The sequence below is a fragment of the Megascapheus bottae genome, chromosome 16 (assembly GCF_031878675.1).
Source record: "Megascapheus bottae isolate mThoBot1 chromosome 16, mThoBot2.hap1, whole genome shotgun sequence".
Taxonomy (NCBI): Eukaryota; Metazoa; Chordata; class Mammalia; order Rodentia; family Geomyidae; genus Megascapheus; species Megascapheus bottae.
The window spans coordinates 6,827,432-6,845,967 of record NC_143524.1 but is presented as its reverse complement, the minus strand read 5'-3'; the positions used below and the strand labels follow the sequence as shown (position 1 = coordinate 6,845,967).

The window sequence follows — 18,536 nt, the reverse complement described above, 5'->3', positions numbered from 1 at the left end:
GGCAGGTCCTCTGTGATGCACCTGTTGCCATGGTGATCCTAAGGAAGATGGGTATCACATTCCGGAACCTCCATCCATCTGCTTGGTTCTGCCCTGCCTTCCCCAACACAGCTGGCTATCAGAAGCTCTAGTGAGCAGGTTCAATCATGGTCAAAGCCTCTGCCGTGAAGCCTCAGATCTTAGCCTCCTGGGTAGATAGGGTTACAGGTGTGAGCCATCTGTGTCTGGCAGGGTACCAGTCTTACAAGGCTCAAGCGTTTAGCCCTTTGTCCCAGTACAGATTGCGTCATTTGGTCCTTGACTCAGGCTTTACCATGTGCCTAAGCTATTCTGGGGACATTTTCAGGGCTACCAGCTGGTGGGTGCATTTCTCAGAGCCTGGGTGGGGCCGGTGGAAGCTGCTCATGGGGTGTGTCTGAGGACATCCTAGGGCATCTGCCAGGGGCAGGGAGACAGGAGCCTCTGTTAGCTGGGCCTGGATTATTAGCGCCTAGGAGCTTGGCACTTTTTTTCAGAAAGGAGTTATGGGGAAAAGGAGGAAGGGCTCCAGAGTCTCTAGCTTTCTGTCACATCTCTGTAGCTGCTGGCTAAGGTCAGAGAGATGACAGAACCTGACAAGGCCAGCTCCGTTTGTGTAGACTGACAGCTCAATGATTCTCTAGCAAGAACAGGTTAATCAAGCGCGCCCTCCAGTGGCCATGTCAGAGGAAGCGGAAACCTGCTTTTTACATTTTTTTTTGGGGGGGGGAGGCTGGTCTGGCCCTACTAGAGATGGAACTTGCCAAGAGGCGCTCTTCTATGTGGGACGTGCCTCCATCCCCTTTTTGCACTTATTTTTCCAACTTAGCCAAGTTTATGAGAGTCTATACAAAATTCACACGTGCACTTAAAGGTATCCAAAAGCACTGAGTCAAGGGCCCCAGCTTACAGCGAAAAGGTTACAGAATGCCAGTCCAGCATGCTCCATTAGTTAACACTAACCCTCTTTTGTTCTCCTGCTTTATCAGCTAGGCAGCTGGTCCCCTGGGAGACAGACAGACAGAGAGACAAAGAGACAGACAGACAGACAGACAGACAGACACACACACACACACACACACACACACACAGGACAGAATGGTGATGAGCACACAGATTTGCACATGGAAACGTACTTGTGCGCCTGCTTCTTTGTACAATAAATTCCCCTTATAATTATGTTCCTCTGGCAGAAGAGTCTTCTGGACAAAACCATTGGCAAAAGTGGGTTGGACTGACACAGTGGAGGGCAGTTGCCCTAATACGAGAGCTGGCCTGAGCTATGATCCTTATACTGTGTCTTCCTGTGATGCTGGGGTGACAGGTGCATACCTCTGTGCCCAAGCATTGTGCTTCTCCCACAGCTAGGACAGCAGGCAGGTACCACTGAACCCAGCCAATAGTAGAGACAGAGTCTCATGGACTTTTTTTTTTTTTTTTTTGGTCAGTTTTACGACTTGAACTCTGGGTGTGGGTTCTGTCCCTGAGCTCAAGGCTACTGCCCTACTCCTTGAGCCACAGAACCTTTTCTGGTTTTCTGGTGGTTAATTAGAGATAAGAGTCTCACGGACTTTAGTTTATCCTGGGCTGGCTTTGAACTGAGATCCTCAGATCTCAGCCCCCTGAGTAGCTAGGATTACAGGCATGAACCACAATTCCCCATTTTTTTTAAACCAGAGCATCTATCTCTGATCTGTAGCTTCTTGGTAGTTAGAATTACAGGCTTGAGCCACTGAAAATTAGTAAAATAAACTTCTGGATTTGTGGGGGTTTTTTTTTTTGAGGGGTTGGTTTAGTTTGGGCAGTATAGGGGCTTGAACTCAGGACTTCGTTTGCCAGACAGGGAATCTCCTTAACAAATACAGAGTTAGTTACTCCAGGTACCAGGCACGTCTTGTCTTGTCTTTTTTTTTTCCTTTTTGCCAGTCCTGGGGCTTGAACTCAGGGCTTGAGTACTGTCTCTGGACTTTTTCTCAAGGCTAGAGTTCTGCCACTTGAGCCACAGCACCACTTCTGGCTTTTCTATGTATGTGGTACCAAGGAATTGAACCAAGTGCTCTATCACTAAGCCAAACTCCTGGCCTCCAGGCACGTGTTTCAACTTTAATTTAAAAAAAAAATGTTGGAGCCGGGACTTTGACCTAGTGGTAAGAGTGCTTGCCTAGCATACACGACACCCTGAATTCAATTCCTTGGTACCACATACACTGAAAAAAAGCTGGAAGTGGTGCTGTGGCTCAAATGGTAGCGCGCTGGCCTTGAGGAAAGTCCAAGGATAGTGCTCAGGCCCTGAGTTCAAGTCCCAGGACTGGCCATAAATAAATAAATACATGCAAATGGCTGGGCACTAGTAGTTCATGCTTATAATCATAGCTATTCAGGAGATCTGAGGATTGTTGATTGGAAGCCAGCCAGGACAAGAAAGTCCATGAGACTCTTATGTCCAACTAACAACCAAAAAAACAAAAGTGGAGATGTGGTTCAAGTGGCAGAGCGCCAGCCTGGAGTAGTAAAAACCTAAGGGAGCGTGTCCTACTCTTCAGTTCAAACCTCTGTGCTAGTACAAAAATGAAAAGTAAGAAAAGCAACCAAGGTCATTATGAAACAGGCATATTTAGATATTATAAAGGCAAAAAAAAAGTGCAAGTATCACCTGCAACTCAGCCCACTTAGCAACTATATCTGACTAAGAGTGGGCAGAGGAGGGGGAAGGAAGGGAGGGGAGAGTGGATTTATTTTAAGGTTCAGGATTGTAAATCAGGAACTTTGGAAGTGTAATCTTCCAAATCACTCACACCCAGACCCCTATAGTGCTTGAAAAAAAATTTCAGAGTCCCCAGAGCCAGACCGATCATGGAGAAGCAGCAATATTCTAAAGACAACGCAGCTGCTTGGAGCTGAGCTTTTAACAATGTAAGATGAGCAGAGCCTTAGAAGTCTGGGAAAGGAGACCTATATCAAATTAGCTGCAGAGATTCTAACGGCTCCCCACCCCCGCCCCTGGGGGATCTGCACCCCTGGGGATCTCTACTCTAGCTGGCTGCGAGCCAGCAAGCAGCACAAGCACCTGGACTCTCAGGTGACACAAGACAGCCCACCAAGCGGGGCTCTCAGCTCCAGATCTCCTACCCTAGCTCTGAAGCCCCGCCTAAGCGGCCCTTCCAACCAATCACAGTCTGCGCCGCCTATGATGTCGCCATCAGCCAATCAGAGCGCCTTACGCTTGTGGCAGCATTCTATCAGTCTTACTGAGTTGATGAAATTCCAACATAACTTGGACAGAGGAGCAGAGGTCTGCACGAAGGCAGTGTACAGAAGCCAGGACTTCTCATAAGCCAGATTATTTCTTTTTCTTTTCTTTTTTGGCCATCCTGGGGCTTGAACTCAGGGCCTGGGCACTGTCCTTAGACACTTTTTGTTCAAGACTGGCACTCTGCCTCTGGAGCCACAGTATCATTTCTGGTCTTTTTCCCGTGCATGTAGTACTGAAGAATCAAACCCAAAGCATCATGCATTCTAGACCAACACTCTACCACTAGGCCACACTCTCGGCCCCCCTAGATTGGTTTTTGCACAACCAGTCAGGCTGCCAAAGCCCTGTCTCTAGGCAGTCTTGACACAGGAGATGCAGCACAACCTTGCCCACCCCACCTCTTCCCCACAAGATCTCAGGGGTCAAGACAGGAGATAGTGGGTGCAGATCCAAACTTTCGGATGTTAGGGCCATGGCTGGTAATGTTGTCCTAGATCCTAGCCTTGGTATTAGCTGTAGGCCCCAGGAAGGAATTAGAGGGGCCCTAGCCAGGCTGTGCCGGCTTGCTGCTTCTGAGAAGATTACAAACAAGGGGTCAAGATAAGGGCTTCTTTGTGGAGGCCTTGGTTTATGCTGTCAGCTGACCCCTTGATATGCATGGATGTGGGCAGTGCCAGCTCCCAAGTGTGAGTAGGGGCACTGGCTTCAGGGTCTCAGAGAGTGCAGCCGTCCCTGAGCTAGACCTCTCGTGGAATCACTGGAGCCCTGCCTGTAAGTAGAGGGTGCCCTGGGTAGAGAGGGCTAGGCTTTGAGGGCCTTTAGGGACAGATGACTTCCCTTGGGTATGTGTGTCCATTTGATGTGGATGCATGGCAGCATGTGTGGGTGTGAAAAGTTCCTGGGGTGACAATGACCTTGGCATGTACAGGCCCAGAGGGATAGTCAGAGGATAGCATTCAACACGAGTGTGTGAACGGGGTGGTCAATTATTAGTTTCATATGTCGTAACTGAGTATCTGCTCTGATTACCAATGGAAGTTTCTAGTAGGTGGAGACACGCAGCATAAACTGCACGCAGCTATCCTGTCTAATAGAATGTAGTGTAGGGACACATGCCATGTTGGCAAACCAGCGAAAGGACATGCTGGTAGCAGGGGACCATTGCTTTCAGTAGGATGATTGGGGGAAGGGTATCCTTTTTGAGGAAAGGTGACCTGAAGTGGGAATGAGCCATGCAGTTACCCCGTTAGTGAATCAGCAAGTGGAAAGGCCCTGGGGTCACTAGTGGACGTCTCCTCTAGCCAAGCTCTGTGCTATGAATAGAGACATAATGAAGAAGACTGACTGGACCCCTTGTCCATCTCACGCAAGAGGCTGAGGGAGTGTGGGGGAGCTAGTGAACAGGATAAAGTCAGAACCATGCCTGGCCCTGAGTAGCTGAGTGCCTATGTCGTCACACCATTGAAGGCCCATAGCAATGCACAGGCCTGCCTATGTCTTCCCTGCCAGCGCTGGGAAGGCAGCCTACTCACCTCTACCAATGTCACTCTTTGCCTGTTCACCAGGACCCAAGCCCAGTGCCCGGCCATGACAATCACCTACACAAACCAAGTAGCCAATGCCCGTTTGGGCTCCTTCTGGCGCCTGCTGCTGTGCTGGAGGGGCAGCATCTACAAGCTGCTCTATGGCGAGTTCCTCATCTTCCTGATCTGTTACTACTCCATCCGATTCATCTACAGGTGCGGGTGGCAGGTCTGAGCCTGGGTCTGGGAGGGAGGGGACCAGGCCAGGCTTGGGGTTCCTTTCAGTCAGTGCCAGTCAACTATAAGGCTGAGCTGAGACCCTGGCTAGGCCCAGGGGAGCTGATGAGAGAAAAGAAATCAGACCCAGGGTTGGGGTGACACCTGGAGCATGCACAGTGCTCTGAGTGTGCAATCCCAACACAGGAAAAAAAATCAGACTGGGTAGATAGCTTAATTAGCACCTCAGGCTCTCTTCCAGGTAGTAAACTGGACCCCCGGCTTGAGCTAGTGCCACTGGACCTGTTCATTTTATGAATCCCTCATACATACAGGTCTTCAGGCTCACACTGTACATATAAAATAGATATGTGTTTCATTAGGTGCTTGGTGGCTCACTACTGGCTGGTCATCCTAGCTACTCAGGAGACTGAGATCTGAGGATCATAGTTAAATGTCAGCAAAGGAGAAAAGAGACTTTTATCTCTAAAGAACCACACAAAAAAAAGCTGTAAATCCTCTGTACATCATCTTTATAATAAAAACAATTTTTTCTGGTGGTTTACCGGAGATAACAGTCTCATGAACTTCCATGCTAACGTGGGTTTTGAACCGCAATCCTTAGATTTCAGCCTCCTGAGTAGCTAGGATTACATGTGCAAGCCACTGGCGCCCAGCTATATGCTATGTTTTAAGGTGAGAAAGTATGAATGACTAAAATGGATTGGAAAATATCTAAAATTATTGTATTATATTTTTGTTGTTGTTGTTGGGCATGGGAATGAGTCACCAGGGCCTGGCTAGATGTGTTTTGTTTTGGCTGTTTTGGATAGACTTTTTACCAAATGTAAGTAACAACCTGGTGTCTATAATCCTCAGTATTCAGGAAGTTGAGATTGAGAGGATCATAGTTCAATGCCATCCAGGTAAGAGTTCTTAGGACCCCCCCCCCATCTTAGCCAGTCTAAGTTGTTTGCCAGTTCTGGGGCTTGAGCTCAGGACCTGGATACTGTCCCTGAGCTTCTTTTGCTCAAGGCTAACACTCTACCACTTGAGCCACAGCACCACTTTTGGCTTTTTCTTTTTCTATGTATGTGGTACTAGGGAATCGAACCAGTTCTTTGTGCATACAAGGCAAGCACTCTACCACTAGGCCAAACTCCTGGCCCATTGAGTTTTTTGTTTGTTTTTATTAAGAGTAGTTTACTGGCCCTCCCTCACTTCTTTTTCCTCCTCCTCTTTATTCTCCTGCTCATCTTCCTCCTCCTCCTTTTTAGTACCAGAACTGGGGCTCGTATTAAGGACTAGGCACTATCCGTGAGCTTTTTCACTCAAGGCTGGCATTCTACCTCTTGAGCTATGCCTTCCATTGAGCAGCTTTTCTGGTTAATTGGAGATGATGTCTCATGGACTTTTCTGTTTTGAACCACAATTTTCCAGATCAATCTCAACCTGATTTTGAACGATGGTTCCTTGATCCATTAAAAGGATTTATGATGCCTAAAACAGAGCCCTTTCAGCTGGCCCATCTTTCTACTCCTCAGTCAGTGATCAGCAGATTTGTGCAGGAATCTCACTAGAGCTGGCTCCTAGCCTGCTGTGATTTGTCCTGGCCGTGGCCTGGGATTCGAGGAAGGAACAGGACTGAACGTCACCCAGACAGCTCCGCTCCCACGGTGGGCTAGGCTGGACCTGCCATTTCCACACGGTGCCCACTCATCCCCATCCCCTGCCCCTAGGCTTGCCCTCACCGAGGAACAGCAGCTCCTGTTTGAGAAGCTGGCTCTGCATTGTGACAGCTACATTCAGCTCATCCCCATTTCATTTGTGCTGGGTGAGTGCTCCCTTCTGGCTGCTCCTTGTCCCTAGGCCTGTACAGGCACCATCTGGATGAGGGGCTGCCCAGGAGAAGCTGGTGCCAGGAGTGCCTCGGTGTACCTGGGGTAAAGGTAGATATTAGGAAGGATGTCTTGCTGTTGGCACTCAAGAGAGGAGCCTGGAGCCCAGGCCCCAGGAGGAGACTCTGATTGCCTCCCCGTGTCAGGAAGGCTGGGTTGGGCCGCTATCACGAGAAAGATGGGAGAAGCCAGGCCTCGGGCCAGCGCAGGTCTGTAGTCCGGGCCCTCGCCCCGCGTGCCCAGGTTTTTACGTGACGCTGGTGGTGACCCGCTGGTGGAACCAGTACGAGAACGTGCCGTGGCTGGATCGCCTCATGAGTCAGGTGTCGGGCTTCGTGGAGGGCAAGGACGAGCAGGGCCGGCTGCTGCGGCGCACACTCATCCGCTACGCCAACCTGGGCAGCGCGCTCATCCTGCGCAGCGTCAGCACGGCCGTCTACAAGCGCTTCCCCAGCCTCCAGCACCTGGTGCACGCAGGTGGGCGTGGCCATAGGGGGCGTGGCCGGGCGGAGTAGGTGGGTGGGCGGGGCCTCAGCTGAGCCTGGGTGGAGCCAGAGTCCCTGCGACCTGAGCGCAAGGGGGTGGGGCCCCCTCCTGGGGGGCGGGGCCGGGGCCAAGGCCAGGGCTGCTGCAGGGTCCAAGACCTTTCCGAGATCTGGGAAGGAGCTTGGGGACTTGGAGGGGGATGGAGGGTCTAGGATCTGCCTCACTCTGCTCCCATCTCTGGGAAGGTCTCATCCTAACCTGACTTTGGACAGTTACACAGACTGTCCAGGTGCTCAGCCCCAAACAGCAGGTGGCAGACACTGAACACTGTATTTGTTCAAAGAAAGCGATTGTCTCCAGGAAATGGAAGCAAGAGGGTTTTTTTGTTGTTTTGTTTTGTTTTTTTAATTGCCGGTTTTCTTTTCTTTTTCTTTCTTTTTTTTTTTCCCCAGTCCTGGGTCTTGAACTCAGGGCCTGAACACTGCCCTTGGGCTTTCCTCAAGGCTAGAGCTCTACCACTTGAACTACAGCACCACTTCTGGCATTTTCTATATATGTGGTACCAAGGAGCAGAACCTAGGTCTTCGTGCATGCACCCTACCATTAGGCCAAACTCCTGGCCCCTGGTTTCCTTTCTTTCTTTCTTTTTCTTTTCTTTTCTTTTTTTTGCCAATTCTGGGCTTGGGCTCAAGGCCTGAGCACTGTCCTTGGGTTTTCTCAAAGCTAGAGCTCTACCACTTGAGCCTCAGCACCACTTCTGGCTTTTTTCTATGTATGTGGTACAAAGGAATCGAACCCCGGTCTTTGTGCATGCTATGCAAGCACTCTACTACTAGGTCAAACTCCTAGCCGCTTCATTTATCTGTCTTTGGGAGGGTAAAGAGGGGCACAGAAATGGGGAGGGGCGCAAAGGGTGAACAAATGCAGCAGTGGTACTCACTAGACACTATGTTGAAAATGAACTATAGAATTTGTGGGTAAGGATGGGAGGGAAAAATTGGGAGAGAGCGGGGGAAGGGGTGACATTGTCCAAAAAGAAATGTACTCTAGGTCCGGGAGTTTGGCCTAGTGGTAGAGTGCGTGCCTAGCATGCACAAAAACCCAGGTTCAACTCCTCGGTACCACAAACATAGCAAAAATCTGGAAGTGGTGCTGAGGCTCAAGTGGTAGAGCTGTAGCCTTGAGAAAGTCCAAGGACAGTGCTCAGACCCTTAGCTCAAGCCCAGGACTGGCAAAAAAAAAAAAAAAAAATATATATATATATATATATATATATATATATATATATACTCTATTTGACTTATGTAACTAACCCCTTTGTACATCAGCTTTAGAATGTTAATTTTTTAATTAAAAATATAAAAAGAAAGAGGATAGTAAAGAAGCACTCAGGTCCTTGAGAGCTCAGAAGGGCCCGAGTGCCAGTCACCTCTTCTGCAGGTTCCCCACCTGCTACTATCTTTGCTCTTCTCTGCAGGCTTTATGACCCATGCGGAATACAAGCAGTTGGAGAAGTTGAGCCTGTCACACAACATGTTCTGGGTGCCCTGGGTGTGGTTTGCCAATCTGTCAATGAAGGCCTGGCTTGGAGGTCGAATCCGAGACCCCATCCTGCTCCAGAGCCTGTTGAATGTGAGCCTGTTACTCAGATGGGGCTGGAATGCAGCAGGAAAGACGGGGCCTACAGAGAAAGCTGCAGTCCCCAAGGATCTTTATTGAGCCTGTAGTGGTGCTAGAGGATTTTTGCTATTGTGGTTTTCTAACAGGATTCTACAGCCCAAGAAGGCCCTTCTCCAAGTGTCCCTTCCATATCCTCTCTAAGTGAGCATGTGACATCCTGGCTTCTTTGTGCTACATAAGGTGACTGGCACAGAGAGGTTAATGAGCTGTTTGTGACAACAGTCAGGGTTGCTCTATGAATGTAATACTGGGAAGAGCTGAAGGTGAGGTTGGGGAAACAGGCAGCATCAGAACCCCATCCTTCCTTTTCTGCCCGCCCCTCCCCTCCCCCAGGAGATGAGCTCCTTGCGGACTCAGTGCGGACACCTGTATGCCTATGACTGGATCAGCGTCCCACTAGTGTACACACAGGTGAGGGCTAGGCTGGTGGAAACTGGCCCCTTGGGAAATGGAGGTCAGGAAGCCCCAGGACTCAACCTAGAGGCTGGGAGGGGGATGGCGGGGGTGGGGGAGCTCACCCTGGTAGTTGTGTCTGCATTGTGAAGATTTTAAGACAAAGGCATATGGGCTTCTGCCTGGTACAGCCAGTGGAGGCAGTCTAATTATCTTCATTGTGTGTGTTTGTGTGTGAGGGGGGGGGGGGGAGGAGAAGAAGGAGAGGGAGAGAGAGAGCATGCATATGCAGATACTTAGGGCCTTATATGTTCGTTCTCACTCATAGCTGGCACTCTACGGCATTTTAACCACACCTCCTGTCTGGCATTTTAATTGGCACTAGATCTCACACACTTTTCTTTTTTTTTTGTCAGTCCTGGGACTTGAACTCTGGGTCTGGGCGCTGTCCCTGAGCTCTTCAGCTCAAGGCTGCCTCTCTACCCCTTGAGCCACAGTGCCACTTCTGGTTTTCTGGTGGTTCATTGGAGTCTTATGGATTTTAGTGCCCAGGCTGGCTTTGAACCTTGATTCTCAGATCTCAGCCTCCTGAGTAGCTAGGTTACAGGCATGAGCCACCGTGCCCGGCTTCTCACACACTTTTCTACCTGGCTTTGAACTGTAATTCTCTGGATCTCAGCCTCGTGGGTAGCTAAGATCACAGGCAGAACCAGACGTACCCATCTTAAAGAGGAGAAACCAGAAGAGGGTGAAAGTCAGAACAAAGCTTAAGACTTTCATCCTGAGAACTTTTTGATCCCAGACTCCCTGATTAGGCCTTTCTCTCTGCCCCCTCACCACCACCAGGTGGTGACAGTGGCGGTGTACAGCTTTTTCCTGGCTTGTCTGGTGGGACGGCAGTTTCTGAACCCAGCCAAGGCCTACCCGGGTCATGAGATGGACCTCATTGTGCCTCTGTACACATTCCTGCAGTTCTTCTTCTACATGGGCTGGCTGAAGGTGAGTCTTTCCCGTACCCACCTGGCTGGGAGCCTGGCTGGGGTGGTCACAGCCAAGTGAACCCTAATCCTCAGATCTCAGCCTCCTGAGATTTAGCTGGGATCCTCCTAGATCTGGCAGGTAGCTAGGATGAGCCACTGGCCCTGGTCATGTCTTGTGCTTTGAAGACACTTGTCAAGCAGATGTGGAGATGATAGGCTCCAAGCTTTAACAGAGCTTCAGGTGGCTCAACTCAGGGTTCCCAGAGCCCCATTTGTCCCCCAAGGTGGCAGAGCAACTCATCAACCCCTTTGGAGAGGATGATGATGACTTTGAGACCAACTGGATTATTGACAGGAACTTGCAGGTATGGGGGAAGGGAGGGAGGACACATCATGGAACCTTTCCAAGCTGGACCCAAGGGGAGAGGGGGTCCCCACTGTTCTGTGGGATGGACTACAGTAAATGGTCTCCAATCCCAAACCCCTTCATAGCCAACCACTTGCTTACAGAATTTTCACCTCAAGTGTGTGTGTGTGTGTGTGTGTGTGTGTGTGTGTGTGTGTGTTTGGAATTTAAACTCAAGGCTTGACACTTGCTAGATAGGTGCCGTACCCTTTACTTAAGCCATACCCTCAGCCATTTGTGCTTTTGCTGTTTTTGTAGTAGGGTCTCCCTTTTTGTCTGGGCTGGCTTGGACCACAGTGTGCCTATCTGCACGTCTTACATAGCTGGGATGACAGGCGTGTACCACTGCACCCAGCTTTCTTCTTGGTTGAGATGGCAGATGCTTGCTCTGCCCAGGCTGGCCTGGAAACATGATCCTCTCAATATCAAGTTTCCAAGTAGCTAGGGTTACAGGTGAGAGTCACTGTTAGGCTCATCTCCACTTTTGAGGACAGAAGTAAACATCTGTTGGGGTAGTGACTTCAGGACGTCATCAGGTAAGCGACCTTTCTATTGGATTGTCCCCTGTGTCTCTGGACACCAGGTGTCCTTGTTGTCTGTGGATGAAATGCACCAGGACTTGCCTCCTATGGAACGGGACATGTACTGGAATGAGAGGGAACCTCATCCCCCTTACACAGCTGCCTCTGCTCAGTCACACCAACCTTCCTTTCTGGGCTCTACCTTCAACATCAGGTAGACTATGCCAGAAAACTGGGTGGGAAATCCCTGAGGGGCAGAAGGTTGCCTAGCAACATAGAATCGCTTTTGTTAAAAATATATATATAAGGGGCTGGGAGTTTGGCCTAGTGGTAGAGTGCTTGCCCAGCATGCACGAAGGCCTGGGTTCGATTCCTCAGTACCACATACATAGAAAAAAGCCAGAAATGGTGCTGAGACTCAAGTGGTAGAGCTCTAGCCTTGAGAAAGCCCAAGGACAGTGCTCAGGCCCTGAGCTCAAGCCCAGGACTGGCAAAAAAAATGCCCAATTTATCAATATGCCTAATTAATATAAAATGCCTAATAATGCCTAATTAAGATGCCTATAATGAAGATGGCTAGGCAGTATGCTAGGCTCTTTATAGACAGAAGTTATTTTTGTTTTTCCTCCTCAGTTATGCTTTTGTTATCTCCAGTTTTCAGACAATTACAGGTACAGGTTCAAAGAGGTTAACTAAGTTGTCTGCTCTAAAGTCACATAGCTAGCAAAAGGCACATCTGAGCCAGGGACGTCTGCCTCTGCTGCCACCTTCTTACACCTGGGCTGTGTAAGGGATCCTTAGGCTAGGAAGGCTCCTGGCTCCTTCCAATCAGGGCTGTCCATCTTTGCCCAGAGTTGGAAACAGGCCTGGAGAGAAAGAGATATGTTCAAGGGTAGCCAGTAGCCAAGCCCTCACTGGGCGGTTAGAACCTGTTCCCTAACTCTATCCCAGTCTTTGCTTTCTGAAAAGCTGGGGCGCTCAACAGGAGCGGGGCCATTCAGCACCTCCTGGGTAGACTTTACAAGGCGGACACTGGTGATTCACCTCTATAATCCTAGTGCCTCAAGAGGCTGAGACCGAGGATTACAGTTCAAAGTCAGCCTGGACTGGAAAGTGCATAAGATCCGTATCTCTAGTTAACCGTCAAGAAGACCGAGTCCGGGGCTGGTGGTTCATGTCTATAATCGTAGCTACCCAGCAGGCTGAGATCTGAGGATCGTAGTTTGAAACTCTCTGGGACAGGAAATGCGTGAAACTCTGATCTCTGATTAGAAGTAGTTTTGAATGAAACTACACACACGCGCACACACACACACTCACACACTCACACACACACTCACACACAGAGCTGTGCAGCCTTGGCTCTGGAGGTAGGGAGGGAAGGTCAGCTTTTGTCTACCCACTCAGTCCTGACTGTCGCTGTTTTTATTCCCAGCCTGCAGAAAGAACAGATGGAGTTTCAGCCAAATCAGAAGGAGGACACTCACAATGACATCATTGGTCGCTTAATAGGGCTGCAGTCCCATGACCACTGTCCTCCCAGGACAGACTCCAAGAGCAAGCTACTAAGGTCCAGGAAGGAATCGTACCCGGAGGGCTGGCCCACAAATGCCAAGCAGCATCTGAGGGGCGGAGAAGACAGCAAGACTTGCAGACTTAAGGGGGTAGATGCATTCAAAGCCACCTCACTCTATGAGAGGCCAGGCTACCACAGTGCCCCTCAGACGCCCCTCAGCCATACCCCCATTGTCTTTCCCCCAGAGCCATCAGTGCCCTTGAGGCTCCATGGTATCCCAGGCACAGACTCCGAAGACCAAAGCTTAAATCCTGTGACTTTGGAGGCCAAGGAGAGTTTTGAATTGCTCTCAGAAGATGAAGAGACTTTGATGGAGCACCGAGGTCACATGAGGAGAAAAACTGTGGAGTTTAATCTAAACCATATGCCAGAGATCCCCAAGAACTATCTCAGAGACCCATTTCTGGAACAACCACCAAGAAATTGACACATTATACTCAAAGATCACACAGCCCTTTTCAGCCTTGGAGAACAGGTATGTCCTCCCAAACCAAGTGATTGCCTGCCCATGTGACACCCTTCCTCTAGTTCTCTTGCTCTGTGCTAGCCAGGGATGGTATATACATAGCTGCCCAGTATGGATTCTTGGATTCTGAGCACTGTTCTTGGACTTTCTCAAGGCTAGAGCTCTACTTGAGCCACAGCACCACTTCAGGCTTTTTTCTATGTATGTGGTACTGAGGAATCGAACCTGGGTCTTCATGCATGCTAGGCAAGCACTCTTACCACTAGGCCAAACTCCCGATAGGTGATGATTCTTGCCACAGCCTTCAAAATGGGAAAGTAATCCACTTTCCTCTAGTCTAGAAAGGTGGCAGATGGTAGGGATCCCAAGGATTATCATCTTAAAGGCCTAGAGCTATCAGAGGTCCCCTTATTTTAGACTTCTGTGCCCAATGAGAAACTCTACCCCCACCCTAAGCACGATATGGGAAGTGTGATTTCCCCATTTCTATATTGACAAGCTATTCTTGTGGTCACAACACCCAGTTTGTGATTGAAGCCACAAAAAGCAACAACTTCAGGCTTGCTTTTTGGGTTAGTATGGGAAAGTAGATGGCCCAAAACCTGCCTCAATCTTTGTCCCAAGTCAATTCTTTGTTGTACACCTGTGGCTCATGCCTGTAACACTAGCTACTCAGTGGGCTGGGATATTAGGATTGCTGTTTGATCTCCAATAAACTGCAGAAAAAGTCCTAAGTAGAACGGCTGAAGTGATAGAATGAGCAGCAGCTCAGGCACAGGCCCTGGACAGAGTTCAAGCTCCTAGGACATCCACTCCACTCCCCCCCTCCAAAAAAAACACAAACTTTTCACGCCTTTCTTAAATTCTCCACAGGGATGAAGCTTGTACCTAATGTTTGGTAAGGGGGCCATTTCTCTGCCTGGTCCCTGCCTGCCTGCCACTAGAACAGACTGATGTGGTGGTGTAGACATACAGCTGTGGACACAGATTATGTTCCTAAACAGTCTGAAGTAAATGGTCAATTTGATAACAAAAGTTGTTTTTGGCCAGTCCTGGGGTTTTGAACTAAGGGCCTGGGCATTGTCCTTGAGCTTTCTCAAGGACAGTACTGCAGCACCTGATCCATAGCACCACTAATAGCTTTTTCTGTGGATGTGGTACCAAGGAGTAGAACCCAGGGATTCATGCATGCTAGACAAGCACTCTACCAGTAGGCCACATTCCTGGCCCTAAATTAAAAATTTTTTTTTTTTAAAGCAAGCTAAAATGAATGACTGTAAATAAGTTCAGAACAACTAATCCACACCAGGCGTCTTTTTTTGGGCATTCCTCAAGGCTAGCACCCTATCACTTGAGCCACAGCACCACTCTTGGCTTTTTTGTATGTATGTGGCACCAAGGAATGGAACCCGGGTGGTTGTGTAAGCTAGGCAAGCACTCTACCACTAAGCCACACTCCTAGCCGGAACCAAGAGTCTTAACACACCCTTACCTGGGTATTGTTCCCAAATTAAGAAGTTTAATAGATTTTTGGCTCATCTCACAAAACACAACAGCTAGGTACCAAATTTCTTTATTTGAAGGAATGGTACAAATTAAAAGAACTTAGGATGTTCTGGTACAACTTATAGAAAAGATAATGGTAACCCCAACATGCATGCAACTGCCTTGGTGACGAGAAGTCACTGTGGCTTTGGGGGATCAGCCGAAGGCTTAGCTCTCATCACTGTCTCCCAGAGTGTGCTTGTCAAAGAGATACTCTGCCATGCCGGATTCAGGGGCTCCCATCTTGCGCAAGTTGGTGACATGGTCACCCAATTCTTTGATGGATTTCACCTGCTCATTCAGGTAATGAGTCTCAATGAAGTCACACAACTAGATTTAAACAAACAAAAGAATAAGAAGTTATTCATCAGTTTTCCCAATGGCATATAATTCCATTTACCCCGAGGCTTCCAATAAATACTTACATGGGGGTCATTCTTGTCAGTGGCCAGTTTGTGCAGTTCCAGTAGTGACTGATTCACACTTTTTTCCAAGTGCAATGCACATTCCATTGCATTCAGCCCGTTTTCCCAGTCATCACGGTCTGGTTTCTGAATGAGAGGAGTTTAATAAGTTAATTCACGAATGTATGGAAGTTTCTCATGGCAACAGCTTATACTTTAACACTCACTACTATTCACCTAGTTTAGAAAGAAGGCATCGAAGGGAAAGTGCTGATCAGTGTGAGTCTTGTAAGATCACACTGGGTCTCTGCTCACCTTGATATCCTGCAGGAAGATGCGGCCACCGCGCTGATTCTGCAGCTTCATCAGTTTCTCCGCATGTTCTCTTTCCTCATGAGATTGGTGAAGAAAATATTTGGCAAAGTTCTTCAAAGCCACATCATCTCGGTCAAAGTAGTAAGACTGAAAGTGGAACAGAACACGTTAAAGGACTGAAAGGCACTATATAGGGCAGCAGCTGTGATGGACTATGGGTGGTGACAGCTGACAGCCGATAGAGACTGGGGTCGGTTTTGTTCTTGTATTGAACACATCACCAGTTTACTTCCATTCTGAAATAGACTAGGTGAACTTGATCTTCAAAGGTTATTACTTCAAGGAACCTTTAGAATATCATGAAAGACTTGCCACCAGCAGTCACATGGATCTGTGCTCCTTCAGAGGAAATTTTTTAAGGGAGGGCTAAATTTCATTGTCTGAAGGGAAGATGCTGGAGCACCCACTCTACACTGTTTACTCCAGTTTACTTCTTCTTGATTATACTAAAACACGGCCAAAACGAACTTAGGACCTTGCCATGTATACAGGAAGACTGCTGGATTAGTAAAATTATTCTCTCCTGCCAGGTAACATTGGGGGGTGGTGTGTTCACATAATTTAAGAAGAAGCAAAAATTGTTTTAGAGTTTTTTTTTTTTTGTATTTCTGTGAGAGAATGTCACAGTTACAGAAACCCAGGCTTTGTTTCCAACCCATTGGAACACGCCTAAACTAAGGGTGCGTTAACTAGGGAGCCACAACCCCAACACCGTCCTGAAGTAAAAGATAAAAGAAACGCCAGAGTACAAGGTCGGCAGCACTTTGGCAACCGCAGAAGATTTTCAGAGATAACGCCTCCACACAAGTGAGTCCAAGAGATAAGTGTAGCAGAGGTAGGGACTGTTACTCCGGAGGGTCGGATAAGCAAGCACATGAGAGATAAAAAAAAAAAAAAAGCACCTCCACCGGCCCCCAGAGGTTGCCATGGGACACCATTACCCAGCAGCCCTTGTCGGGGGGTGGGGGTGGGGGAAAGCATGGGAACTGGATAGCCAAAAAAAGACAAGAGGGTCTAAGAACGACCAGGGAGAGAACGGGCTCCAAGTGCACAAATCCAACTTCTTAAGTGTGCGCGTGTGTGTGTGGGGGGGACCGGTCGTGCAATTGTGGGATTTGGCGACAGCAAGCTTCGAGAAAAGTGCAGAAACGGGCCTGGTCGGAGGGAGCCCTCCTAGGGTACAGCCGCAAAGGAGCAATCGCCCCCCGGCCTCCCGGGCCGGGGAACACCTCCCGCCGCCTCCATTTCCCTTCCCCGAGGGCGCACGGGCCCGTGGCCACACCCCCGCCCCGCCTCGTCCCCAGCGGGCCGGGCAGAGGGCGGCTGCGGCCTCCGCCGCCGGGTCCCGCCCGCGCTCACCATGGACAGGTACACGTAGGAGGCGTAGAGCTCCAGGTTGATCTGGCGGTTGATGGCGGCCTCCGAGTCCTGGTGGTAGTTCTGGCGCACCTGCGAGGGGGATGCGGTCGTCATGGCGGCGGCGGCGGCTGGGAGAGACGCGGGAGCTGCGCGGCGCAGAAGTGGCGGTGGAGGCCCGGAGGCGGTCCGAGGACGCGGTGGAGAGGCGGTGGGAGGTTGGTGGCTCCGAGCGGGCGGCCTGGATGAGGAGGGGGTGGGGAGGTGGGTCGAGCGCCGGGTTCCGTTCAAGCACTGTTGAAGCAGGAAACCGCGGCGACTCTCGGCGGAGAACGTCTGGCGCAGACAGCCCGGCGCTGGGGTACTTATAGCGGGAGTCTGCGTCAGACACGTGCCGACCAATCAGCGCCGTCCGCCCGCGGAGCTCCGCCCCTTTCCGTGGCGCGCGCGCGGGTGCGGGCGCGGGCGCAGGCGCGGGCGCGCGGCCGCCTCTCTCTCCCCGCCCCCTCCCGCGGCCGAGCCCCGGACGCTGGCGGGCTCACCCACCACCTCGGTGGGTAAGTTCCAAGTTGGGATGGGCGTTAAAAAAGAGAATCACGCTGTCGTCCTCAGAGTCTGTAGGAAAGAACGCCCGACACGGGGACTCACGGCGGGGAGTGGGGGACGGGAGCCCCGGGGCAAACTTGGCCCCGTGTGCGGCGTGTGGCGCCGAGGCCGCGCTGCGGACCCCTGGGTCGCTGAGGAAGTAAATCTCCACGGGGACCGAGCGGGCGCTTGACAGGCCGCAGCGCTCCTGGGTTACGGGAGAGGGAAGCGATTTGGACAAAGCCATCCGGGCCGAGGCCGTTTCAAGATGGCCTCTGTTGTCTTTCTCCGTCACCCTGGCGGTCGTCCTTGGGGAGAAGCGGGCTGGGGCTGCGCGACACACGCCCGGCGCGCGGGACACCCTGCGGCTGCGAGGCCCCTGCGTGTGGCCTGGGCACCTGTGGCTGTGCATTTGGGGGGGGGTAGCAGAAGCAGCAGCTCCGAGCCCTGCCCCCCCCCCCCCCCCCCCCCCCGCTGGAGACCTTCTTCAGGGGTGACTCGAACTGAACCTCCAAACCTCCCCAGGCCCTTGACTGAAACGTGAAGATCAATTGTCCTTGTAATGCTTAAGAGCTTTCTCAGGTGGTTGCTCATTTCACAGCTAACTGGTTGGCAGCACTGGGGTCAGAATCCATGGCTGCTTATTTGGTAGGCAAGCACGACTGCTTGAGCAGCTGAACATTGTTTTTTAAACCCACCCTGGCTTGGACTGAGATCCTCCTACTTTAGGCTTTCTACAGGTAGCTGGGAGGACAGGCATGCTCCATGGGCCCAGATACTCTCCTGATCCCCTCTGTAGTAGATCACAGGCTTTGGGTTCTACAGGCCCAAAGTAGGAGTAAGATCTAACGGTGC

General features: G+C 50.4%; 2 protein-coding genes across 2 annotated transcripts; one reads left to right on the top strand and one right to left on the bottom strand.

Annotated features, from left to right (window-relative positions):
* Window positions 1-4,858: 4,858 nt before the first annotated feature.
* On the top strand, window positions 4,859-13,420 carry Best1 (bestrophin 1). Its single transcript, XM_090348680.1, has 9 exons — window positions 4,859-5,010; window positions 6,750-6,844; window positions 7,152-7,385; window positions 8,872-9,026; window positions 9,408-9,485; window positions 10,314-10,466; window positions 10,732-10,812; window positions 11,437-11,588; window positions 12,810-13,420. Exons 1-9 carry the CDS (start codon window positions 4,859-4,861, stop codon window positions 13,375-13,377), a joined length of 1,668 nt encoding a protein of 555 aa, XP_090204806.1. The 3' UTR covers window positions 13,378-13,420.
* Window positions 13,421-14,973: 1,553 nt separating this feature from the next.
* Window positions 14,974-17,304, bottom strand: Fth1 (ferritin heavy chain 1). The gene is made up of 4 exons (XM_090347538.1): window positions 17,100-17,304; window positions 15,681-15,827; window positions 15,387-15,512; window positions 14,974-15,291 (listed from the first exon to the last, which is right to left on the bottom strand). Exons 1-4 carry the CDS (start codon window positions 17,211-17,213, stop codon window positions 15,130-15,132), a joined length of 549 nt encoding a protein of 182 aa, XP_090203664.1. The 5' UTR covers window positions 17,214-17,304; the 3' UTR covers window positions 14,974-15,129.
* Between the last annotated feature and the right edge of the window lie 1,232 nt (window positions 17,305-18,536).

Coding starts and splice junctions, on each gene's coding strand:
- Best1 (XM_090348680.1), top strand. CDS start 4,859: ATGACAATCACCTACACAAACCAAGTAGCCAATGCCCGTTTGGGCTCC. Junction 5,011..6,749: donor TCCATCCGATTCATCTACAG/GTGCGGGTGGCA, acceptor CCCTGCCCCTAG/GCTTGCCCTCACCGAGGAAC. Junction 6,845..7,151: donor CCCCATTTCATTTGTGCTGG/GTGAGTGCTCCC, acceptor CCGCGTGCCCAG/GTTTTTACGTGACGCTGGTG.
- Fth1 (XM_090347538.1), bottom strand. CDS start 17,213: ATGACGACCGCATCCCCCTCGCAGGTGCGCCAGAACTACCACCAGGAC. Junction 15,828..17,099: donor CCTACGTGTACCTGTCCATG/GTGAGCGCGGGC, acceptor TTCCACTTTCAG/TCTTACTACTTTGACCGAGA. Junction 15,513..15,680: donor TCTTCCTGCAGGATATCAAG/GTGAGCAGAGAC, acceptor CCTCTCATTCAG/AAACCAGACCGTGATGACTG.